Raw genomic sequence first — 11,573 nt, 5'->3', positions numbered from 1 at the left:
TATTCTCAAGACTTCAATAAAGAGATTTTAAGAATTTTTGTATGCCATCACCTATTATAAACTCCATGCCTAACTAGACAGGCAGGGAAATTTACAGATTGACTTATAAAATCAAGATAAATTGTGCATTAAATGCAAACCTCAGGAAGCCCAAGGTTATGTATCAACTACCCAAGTGGAAAGAAGCCAAATACAACAAAATTCCTAACAGTTCAAAACAAATTACACAAGCTTTAGAGTTAGTACTTTGGCTGTCCTTGTGTTTCAGGGCATATCTACACTATTCTTTTGGCATTTTGCATTTTACCTAAAATATGTTCGATATAGCTGTTATAAATGGAATTTATTATACTTACATAATAAGTACAGTCATTTCCACTTATAACAGCTATATCTGACATATAAGGGAGCTCTTGAAACAAAAAGAGATCTTGGTGCATGTGTGCAAAAGACAAGGCTAGACTGTTTTTGTGTTTTCTGAATTCATTGGGAGATGAACTAAGACTTTTTTTCTCCATCTCCAATTTCTGTGACTGTGGTATGTTAGCCTGGTATTCCACCACATATAAATTTTTAACCGTACACAGATTTCATGAGTTTGTGGCTTGCCTGGACTTCCTTTTTTAAAATCCAGACATTTGCAGATGAAAATAATCTGTTACTTTTAAAATTGCACTTTACAAAATATTCATATAAATGTAAATGTTTTGCAGATTTATTTCAAAACATTCTAAATTCCCAAAATCTTTACTGATACAAACCCACATGAATGAGGCAATTCGGAGAGTTAGTGTAAACAGGCACCACTTTGTAGTAAGTTTGGTAAAGATAAAGCATTTCAGCACATGTTCTGCCACAAAGCATTTGGGACTCTTACGTTAGAGCTTCAGAATTCCTTCTGAAGAAGACAAAGAGAGACTTCCTGTCATTTCCACTGGTTTCTGCACGTGGGACCAATATGGGCAAAGTTTAAACAGATGCAAATGGTAAGGGGAGGAGGCAGTGTCACGTCTTGTTTTACGTATTTCTTCACATCCAGATTGGATTTAAGTCATTCTCTTCTTGGAGCTTTCAGAGTACACTGCCACTAAAGTTAGAGCATGCTTGAATGGTTTATTTCGCCGATATTTGCTTATGGAAATAAAGGGGAGTGGCCGAGGGGAAAGGAGAAGAGGAATGGAGGAGGGGTTTGAGGCTGAGGGAGGCTCTAACCACAGCACCGAGCACCGGCAACCTTGTCTGATGTGATCATTAACCTTCCTGCAAAACACAGCTGGCAGTTCTCTGAGGTTTGTCATTAGAATGTGAAGACAGCCACACAGATATTGCACAGACTATTTACAGATCGTTTGGTTTACATTGAGAGTCATTGCTCCACTTTTGTGCGGTAGGAAAATGAGATTTCAGCAATTCCTTTTTGCATTTTTTATTTTTATTATGAGTCTTCTCCTTATCAGCGGACAGAGACCAGGTAGGCCTTTGATACATTTGTACAAGTAACTGTTTTGCCTCTTTGCATCCCTGGGTCTCTGAGCATGATTGTGTTTATCTGAAAACCACTTAGGTGTGCTTGCAGTTAGTAGTATTGGGGATAAATGTGTAGGATTTTGAAAGTATGCTGTCTATCCTGTTGGGTGTATTATTTCAATATTAACAGCTGGACTTTGAAATGATAAGTATTTTACCACTATTTTTTCTAAATGCAAAGAAAATAGATCTCTAAGCTATTGCAGATGATGTTGTCCTTACAAGTAAAATGAAACAGAAATGTTCGTCTATTCATTATAAAGGTAAATAAATCTATAGCTTTTTAGGTAAAATGCAAACTCCAAAGCAGTTTATTTAAAAAGTATGTTGCTGCCCGGAGTAGGGACTGAATTAACATACAAAGAGCATAATGCAACAAAATGCAGATGAAATTTTAAAATTTCAATAGCTGTTGTTTCTAATTATGTAACTAGGCATGTCACTTAAAACAAGTGCAATTTTTATTATTATTATGCTTATAGAGCTAAAAGCGTCAAAATATGTATGGTAAAGATACATAATATTAATTTACTTGACACATTTTCAAAGATGATATCAACTGTATTGTACTTAACCAACAGAAATTTAGTACACAGAAGTATTCTAATGTACATTTACTTCAAAACCAAATAGCTAAGATTTCAAAGAACTGGTAAGTTAAAAAGAAAGAAAGAATGAGAGAGAGAGAGAGAGAGAGAAAGGAGGGGAGGATAAAAGGAAGAAAAGAACAGGAAAAAAATTAGAAAGTTACAGTTTGCTGACTCAGGAAAACCACAAACCCAACTTTAAATTAAAAGGTGGTAATATTTACATCCAAATATGTTAGATTATTCACTTGATAATATGCTTCTTCAGTTAGAACAGAAAATGATGCATTACTTGTTAAAAATTCAGACTTTGCTTTTTAGTGAATTAGAAGTTTGATCACTGTGAGTTTATTTCAAATGATGTCCCCTGATCTGTTCTTTTACATAAATAAAAAAAAGTTCCAAGTCAGCAACTCTGAGAAAGCAGCTTGATCCCTTCTCATTGTTTATGGCAGTCACTATTCAAACCATTTATACGTTTCGGAAATACAGAGTAGCTTGGACAATGTTCTTACAAAATATTTGTGATTAATTTACTACATAAAATAAAAGGTCTAGGAGTATTTAGGAAAAAATCATGTAAAAGGAGGAGGATATTACTATTAAGATGTTGCTATATTGCTTAACGATGTTAATAAAAAAATAAATAAGAGTAAAAGAAGATCTTGCTATTAACATTAACTGTTAGGAACACCCCTTTTGTATACGCATCACATTGATTTTTAATTTTATAATCACATTTGAACAAATTGCAAATAACCACAGTCTAGTTTGGCTCCAAAATATGTTTGAATTGTCTAGATTAAACAACAATTAAGCCTCTGAAAAATGCTCCTAATACTTCTCTCTTTTTCCTTCAGTTAATTTGACCATGAGAAGAAAATTGCGCAAACACAATTGCCTTCAGAGGAGATGTATACCTCTCCATTCACGAGTACCCTTCCCCTGAGGTATTTTCTGACCAAAAATAGTTTTGCTACACTTAGGCAATGTTCCAAATTAGATATGCCAGAGAATGTTTCTTCACAGTTTGTAACATGTGATAATGGCTTATGGCGATGTCAAGACTTTAGAGATGCATACCAATAAATGAAAGAGTGAAATGAATGACATGACTTTTGAGAATTGCTTTAATAGCTAAGGAAGAAAATTAGACGAGGACAATGTAGGAAAATCTTGATAATTGTTGAATCCGAGTAACAGCTATATGGGGGCTAATATTATTGTGGATGTTATGCAGAATAAGCCGATTCCCCTATTAAGACCAGTGTGTATGAAAGCATTTGGACATATTCACCCAACATCATACCATCAATGAACTACCATCAATACTTCAGGGTTTTCTTTTCCTCTTCTCCTCTCCTCCTCTCCTCCCCCTCCCTCGACTCCTGTCTCCTCTCCACTCTCCCCCTCCCCCAGGGTCTTGCTCTGTCACCCAGGCTGGAGTGCAATGATGTGATCTCAGCTCGTTGCAGACTCGACCTCTCGGGCTCAAGTGATCCTCCCACCTCAGCCCCACAAGTAGCTGGGACTACAGGCGTGTGCCACCACTCTTGGGTAATTTTTGTATTTTTTGTACAGATGAAGGTTCCCCATGTTACGCAGGCTGGTCTCGAACTCCTAACCTCAAGTGATCCACCTGCCTTGGCCTTCCAAAGTGCTGGGATTTCAGATGTGAGCCAACACACCCGGCCCTCAGGGTTTATTTTTTTCTGAAAATATTTCTTTTAATAGATAAAGTAAACTTAACACTAATGAAATGGCAGCTTTCCAGCCCCATCAATAGTAGTGACCTTGGTAGTCACATCTTAAGGATAAATTCTGGTAGAGTTTTGCACCTCCCTTTTCTTGTTTTTACACTTGCTAAATACTTTTATACCACCACGATTACAGGTAATACTGCTTGAATCAGCTAACTTCAAACACTGTTCAAGTTTAAGTTACTTCATACTAAAAAATACACAGTTTGGCATTCCATTGTAAGTATTTCAAGCTCATTAATTCATTAAAGATATATCTTCCTTAAAAAATGCCAGAGAAATATCCCTCATCTGGTTAACATACACAGGCAATGGCTAAATTAGCTTACTCAGTTGGCCTGTAGAGTAGCTTTTATGGTTCCATTCATTCAGTGGAAAGAACAGTTGCTATGTCTGTTGTTTAATGCATGCTTTTCAAAGCCAGGGAAAGCCCTGTAGTAGAAAATTAAATGAAGGAGGAGCAATTTAGTAAGAAACATTTATCAAAAGGACTGAGACAAAAAATGTCAAGTTCTCTATGCCTACATATGTAACAAATTAATCTTCGTTATCAAAATACAAAAAATAGCTTCGGTGGGGGAATCCAGAAAGATACAGTAGGAGGATTACTGAGAAGCCAATTGATTGAAACATGCTTTAAAAAGATTTTTTGTGCCGGGCGCCGGGTGGCTCAAGCCTGTTAATTCCCCAGCACTTTGGGAGGCCGAGACATGAGGATCACGGAGGTCAGGAGATCGGAAGACCATCCTGGCAACATGGTGAAACCCCGTCTTCTACTAAAAATACAAAAAACTAGCCGGGGCGAGGTGGCGGGCCTGTGTCCAGCTACTCCGGAGTCTGAGGCGGATTTAATGCGTAAACCCGGGAGGCGGGAGCATGCAGTGAGCTGAATCTCAGCCACTGCACTCTAGCCTGGCGGACAGAGCAAGACTCCGTTCTCAAAAAAAAAAAAAAAAAAAAAAAAAAAAAAAAGATTTTTTGTTAGAATATCCTTCCTTTGGTGTGTGTTGATAATGCTTCCAGCAGGGCATTTCAGTGTCATGTATTAAACAATGGTAAAAATCTGTGCTTAAGAGGAACAGAGACACCCCAGATTTTTCCAGCACTCCTTCATAAATAACAAAGAGGAGAGGACACATTTCACAATAGCAAGAGAATTCCTGCATATACAAAGAAAGACACCTTTCAAAATATAAACACAAGTCTTTAGAGAACCACAGATTATCCTCAAATCACATACCATAAAAACCAGTGTTACAAGTAAGCATGAGTAGTGAAATTTGAGTTTTTAAAGTTGAGGGAAACTTTGACTTATAAATCAAGTTTGTAAACCAAAAGGAAATGTAATTAAAGCTTTGCAAACTACTTAATAATAGCAACCCTTTACAAAAGTTGACTGATAGCTTATAAAACTGCTTGGGTTATAGCATCCATTTTCTCAGTTTTAGACTACTTCTACATTCCAGCTACAGTTCTTTGAAGAATGTTTAAAAGTCACCTGTTTGAATCTACTGTAAGAGTTAATGTAAGATAAACATTAGACGATTTTTCAAGACCTTGCTCAACCAGCACTATAATAACAAGTGCTACCTTCAGATCTGATAACATAATTCTCACTGTCCTAAATACTTTCTCATTTTTTATATGTTTTGCAACAAGGGCACTTTGGTAACTGGGTCAATGTACTGTAAACCTAGGTAGTGGACTCTAAGGCAAAACACCCATTTCATTTCTCCCCCTCTAATTTTTTGGATGCTTTAGATAAAATCACATGTGGTTATTTGATCAGTTAGGATCAAGTAAGACTTTGTAAAAGGATAGGTAAGGTAAACAATTGACTTTGAAAGTTTTCCAGATTAACCCTTTTTTAGAATGTTCAGACCTTTAGCTCATTTAATAGGAATGTCATATTATCTTTACTCAAGTCAATTTTTCCAGCTCCTAGGGTCAACCTCAATGATCCCAGCCTACGCAACTGAATTAATTACGCAGAAAAATCCATGCTGTATGCAGTTCATTTCCTTGATTTTTTTTCTTAAAAACATTTTGGCATCACCTTCAGTCCTAAGTGATTTAGAGTGAAGGAGAGCAAGAGAAGGGGTGTCAGGAAATGCAAGTCTACAGGTTAATGTGAGGGCCCTAGAGTGGAAAATGAGGTTGCGACTTAAGACTGGAATGACTTCTCCCTTCCAATAGTAAAATCTCACCACAGCAATGCTTTTATTTATAAGTATGTACTCTAAGGCCAGGTCCAGTGGCTCATGCCTATCATCTTAGCACTTTGGGAGGCGGAGATAGGTGGACGGCTTGAGTGCAGAAGTTCAGGACCAGTCTGGACAACATGATTAAATCTTGTCTCTACCAAAAAAAAATAAAAAAATTAGCAAGGCATGGTGGTGTGTCCCTCTAGTCCTAGCTGTTTGGGGAGCTGAGGCCTCCAGGGAGGATCTTTTGAGCCGAGGAGTTTGAGGCTGCAGTGAGCTATGATTGTGCACTCCAGTCTAGACCCTGTCTCTAAAAAATTACTTAATTAATATGTACTCTAGATAACTACATATCCCGTCAATATATACTCTACTCGCTTTTTTTTTTTTTTTTTTTTTTGAGACGGAGTTTTCATTCTTGTTGCCCAGGCTGGAATGCAATAGTGCCATCTCGGCTCACCGCAGCCTCCACCTTCTGGGTTCAAGTGATTCTCCTGCCTCAGCCTCCCGAGTAGCTGGGATTACAGGCATGCACCACCATACCCAGCTAATTTTGTATTTTTAGTAGAGACAGAGTTTCTCCATGTTGATCAGATTGGTCTCGAACCCCTGACCTCAGGTGATCCACCCGTCTCGGTCTCCCAAAGTGCTGGGATTACAGGCTTGAGCCACCGCGCCCGGTCTAGCTAGCTTTTTAATAACAATTGTAATACATGTTCATAGTGTAGAATATATTTCTAACAGCATAGAATGTAAAGTCAAAAGTACAAGTTCCCCATCCTACCCTATTGCCCATTTTCATGTTCCAGAGGTAATGACTATGAAAAGATTTTGGAAAAAGTATCTTTTAATACATTATTTTTAATTGAGTCCAGCTAACACTCTCTTGTCACCCTCACTTACTATTCAAACTTTGCTTCTAGTTTCCTATTTTCTGCCTTGTTCTTACCCCCTTTCAGACATGGGCATCCGAACCCCTTAACCAAACCTGCGCTGCTTCCCAACTCTTCCTGCAATTGTCCTAGCATCTTCATCCTTCTCACTCCATTCTCTCCACCTCTTGAGTTTAACTGAAACCCAACTCTGCTTTCAGCATAGAATCTCTACTTTCATGGAGCACTTCATCTCCCACTTTAGCTGGGTTCTCTGGGAAGAACTCTTCTGCACTTCATATTCCTATTCAACTATTATTTCAAACTAATAACCTCTAGTTTCTTTACACTTCTTAATCTTCTCTTCCAACTCATAGCAAAAGATAACTCCTCTTACTTCATGGTGAAATAGGAGGTCATTAAGCCTGGAAATCCAACCTCACCCCGAAACTACAGACATCTACATCTACAATGCTTCTTTTGTGTTCCCTTCCTAGTCTTTTTCTTTGAGACAGGATCTCATTCTGTCACCCAGGCTGGGTGCCATGGTGTGATTATAGTTCATTGTAGCCTCAAAGTCTTGGGCTCAGGTTATCCTCCTGCCTCAGCCTTCCAAGTATGTGAAACTACAGGTGTATGACACCATGCTTGGCTAATTTTAAGATGTTTTTGTAGAGACAGGGTCTAACTTTGTTGCCAGGCTGGTCTTGACCTTCTGGGCTCAAACAATCCTCCTACCTTGGCCTCCCAAAGTACTGGGATTACAGGCATGAGCCACTGTGTGTGGACCCTAGTCTTTCAATAAAAGATACCTCTCTTGGATATGGGTAATCTCCCTAACCTCAAGTAACTTGATCTAGCAATTATACTCCCTTGCTCCCCCAGAATGTTCAATATGTCAACACTGATCTATTTTATCTTTAAAAAAAAAAAAAGACAGAAAGATGAAAGAGACAAAGACAGAAAGAGAAAGAGAAGAAATGAAACAAAGAAAGAAGACAGAAAGAGGAAGAGAAGAAAGAGAAGGAAAGAAAAAAGGAAAGAAAGAAAGAGAAACAGGGAAAGAAAGAGAGAAAGGAGAAAAGAAAGAAAGGAGAGAAGAAAGAAACAGAGAGGGAGAGAAGAAAGAGAACGGAAGAAAAAAGGAAAGGTAGAAAGAGAAACAGGGAAAGAAAGAGAGAAAGGGAGGGAGGGAGGGAGGAAGGAAGAGGAAGAGAAAGAAAGAAGGAGAGAAGAAGGAAACAAAGAGAGAGGGAGAGAAGAAAGAAAAAGAGGGAGGAAGAGAAGGAAAGAAAGAAAAGAGTTCCACCATTGACTCCATAGTGCTCTCTAGTGACCAGCCCATGTTCTCTTCCATCTCTTCAAAGCCACATTTTTGGAAAAGGCAGCTGTTTTCTTTCCTCCCAACTATTTTCAACACATTCTTCCCCTTTTCCTTCTGGGGAAGGTCCATTATGACTTCCTTCTTCTGAATCCGGTGAATGTGTTTCAGTCCTGATCTCAGTTATCCCGCTGTGGGTCAAATGGAACACAAAATAATAACAATAATTTGACAAACAATACCTTACAACATATGCCTTTCCAGTTTCATCTGTTACCTGATTCTTTCCCCCTTGCCTGCCCCAGAGGGGATAAGAGTTAAGACTGTGTTTGGACCCACTGGATTCAAGCTCTGGCCACACAGCTCACTCTCTGTGATCATTGTTAGTAAGTCATTTATACTCTCTGAGTTTCCCTCCACTTCCAGATCTATAAGATGGGACTTGTTATGGCCCTTACCCTATCATAACAATACTTGGCACATAGTAAGTGCTAAATAAATAGTAGTCAGACTTATTATTACTTTAAAAGCAGTCCATTCTTCACCTCCTAGCTCTTCTTCAAGCTATGCTTTTACCTAAAAGGAAAATTTTTTCACTTTTGTTCTCAGTATCATTCATCCTTTAGGAAACCTTCTCTGATTGTAATACCCCTACCAATTACAATAGATATGCCCACTTTTGCTCTCAGAGCGCTATTTACATACTTCTGTTAAAATCCTTAATGCCCGGCATTACAAAGTGTTAACTGACTGCAGTCCTCCCCCTTCTCTCTGCATGCCGTCAATTCCTCGAAGCCCGAGGGTAGGTTTTACTTATCCTTGTATCTTCCGCCAAAAAAACTGCCTGCAATATAGCAAGCACTTCATAAGTGTTTTCGTTTGTTTGTTTGTTTTGTTTTGTTTTGTTTTTGAGACGGAGTCCTGCTCTGTCACCCAGGCTGGAGTGCGGTGGTGCAATCTCAGCTCACTGCAGCCTCCGCCTTTTGGGCTCAAGCAATTCTCCTGCCTCAGCCTCTCAAGTAGCTGGCATAACAGGTTTGCGTCACCACACCCAGCTAATTTGTATAGTTTTAGTAGAGACAGGTTTTCACCATGTTGGCCAGGCTGGTCTCGAACTCCTGACTTCAAGTGATCTGCCTGCCTCGGCCTCCCAAAGTGCTAGGGTTACAGGTGTGATCCGTCATGCCCAGTCTCATAATGTTGCTAAAAGAAGTAAAATAGGCTGGGCGTGGTGACTCACGCCTATAATTCCAGCACTTTGGGAGGTCAAGATGGGCAGATGGCTTGAGGTTGGGAGTTTGAGACCAGCCTGACCAACATGGTGAAATGCCATCTCTACTGAAAATATAAAAATTATCCAGGTGTCGTGGCGGGCACCTGTAATCCCAGCTGTCAGGAAGCTGAGGCAGGAGAATCACTTGAACCCAGGAGGCGAAGGTTGCAGTGAACCGAGATCACGCCATTGCACTCCAGCCTGGGTGACAGAGTGAGACCATGTCTCAAAAAAAAAGGAAAAAAAGAAAAAGAAAGATGAAATGAAATGAAGCTTTTACTTATTATCTTTTAAGATAATAAATTTAATACTTGTTCTCACTAGACACATACACACATTTTCATATTTATTTTCTAATATTTCTAGGATGGAACTATGATTTTCTATCTCTGTGGTGGAGATATTTCCTCTTCTAGGAATTCCTTCTCTCATCAAGTCCAAACTCTCTGCCTTCTTGACAGTTCTCATATATCTTATTTTCCTCATGAGGCCCACCCGAATTCAGTTAGTTTAAAATAATCTTCAATCCTCCTAACAGTCACAGCACTTTTAGTAGTAGGCTTTTAAAGCCATTTATCACATTCGACTTTGTTTCTTTAAATTTTTATCAGTATTGAAATATGAGCTCCTTGAAGACAAGATGTAGCCCCTAAAGCTTAAGGTACAAACCTTTGCTTAATGTGAATGGCCCAAGAACTGCCTTAAATATGGGACATTCCTGTGAGGGCTAAAATATCTGCAGGACATATTGCATAAAGCTAAATGAAATATAGAAAATTACTCTTTTCTAAATTAATCACAGCCCAGTGTCCAAAGGTCATGCTTGGAGGAAATCCCTAATGTCCCAAATTTACTGATGAGATAAAACTTTTCTGTAAAGATTATGGTGCCAGCCAGCCACCGTGGCTCACACTTGTAAATCCAGCACTTTGGGATCCTGAGGTGGCAGGATCTTTTAAGACCAGGAGTTTGAGAACAGCCTGAGCAACATTGCAAGACACTGTCTCTACAAAAAAATACATTAGCTGGCATGGTGCATCCCTGTAGTTCCAGCTACTCAGGAGGCTGAGGTGGGAGGATTGCTTGAGCCGAGGAGTTGAGGCTGCAGTGAGCTGTGATCACACCACTGCACTCCAGCCTGAGAGACAGAGTGAGACTCCACCAAAAAAAAAAAAAAAAAAAAAAAAAAAAGGGGGCGCTTAAAAAAAAAAAAAAAGATTAGGGTGCCTTAATGATAAATATATTTACTTATACATTTATATATCAAATACATAAATATAGTGATGTTTATATTATAAACATTTATTAAGATAATTATATATTCCTCTGAACAAAGTATTTATACAATGTTCTAGAGTTTCAAAGTTTTCTTTTCTTTTCTTTTTTTTGAGACAGAGTTTCGGTCTTGTTGCCTAGGCTGGAGTGTAGTAGAGTGGCACGATCTCGGCTTACTTGCAACCTCTGCCTCCCAGGTTCAAGCAATTCTCCTGGTTCAGCCTTCCAAGTAGCTGGGATTACAGGCGTATGCCACCACGCCCGGCTAATTTTTTTTGTATTTTTAGTAGAGACGGGGTTTCACCATGTTGGCCAGGCGGGCCTCGAACTCTTGACCTCAGGTGATCTACCCACCTCGGCCTCCTAAAATGCTGGGATTAAAAGGCATGAGCCACCGCACCCAGCCAGTTTTCTTCATTTCAAAAACTGATTTCTCCTTACAAAATGTGTAACAATTCTTTCCATAGATAGCTAAACTAGCTGCTCTCTACCATGTTGTTCAGGAATCTAAAATTTCTTTTTAGCATAAATCCCATCTAATACATTCCCCCCCTTACTTACCCCCATCTTCCTCTTCCTTCTTGGTATCACGGAAGGCATGGCCTGTCCTTCATACGTGCTGTGGGTCCGCTTCTCTCCCTAAGATTTCTTAGAAATTTCGGCCGGGCGCGGTGGCTCAAGCCTGTAATCCCAGCACTTTGGGAGGCCGAGACGGGCGGATCACGAGGTCAGGAGATCGAGACCATCCTGGCTA

At 39.2% G+C, this 11,573-nt stretch overlaps 1 protein-coding gene across 2 annotated transcripts in view; it reads left to right on the top strand.

Annotated features, from left to right (window-relative positions):
• Positions 1-1,051: 1,051 nt before the first annotated feature.
• APELA (apelin receptor early endogenous ligand) overlaps positions 1,052-11,573 on the top strand; it is a 22,393-nt gene continuing 11,871 nt past the window's right edge. The window contains exons 1-2 of one of the 2 annotated variants that reach the window (XM_017873941.1): positions 1,052-1,471; positions 2,975-3,064. In XM_017873941.1, the coding sequence (XP_017729430.1) occupies positions 1,396-1,471; positions 2,975-3,063 (165 nt within the window). In that variant the 5' untranslated portion in view covers positions 1,052-1,395 and the 3' untranslated portion in view covers position 3,064. The remainder of the gene's footprint in view (positions 1,472-2,974; positions 3,065-11,573) is intronic. The other variant, XM_017873940.1, reaches the window with a different exon arrangement.

This window comes from Rhinopithecus bieti, unplaced genomic scaffold (genome assembly GCF_001698545.2).
Source record: "Rhinopithecus bieti isolate Rb0 unplaced genomic scaffold, ASM169854v2 scaffold_5260, whole genome shotgun sequence".
Taxonomy (NCBI): domain Eukaryota; kingdom Metazoa; phylum Chordata; class Mammalia; order Primates; family Cercopithecidae; genus Rhinopithecus; species Rhinopithecus bieti.
The sequence above is the reverse complement of the archived record's forward strand: the minus strand, read 5'-3'. Positions and strand labels throughout refer to the sequence as shown.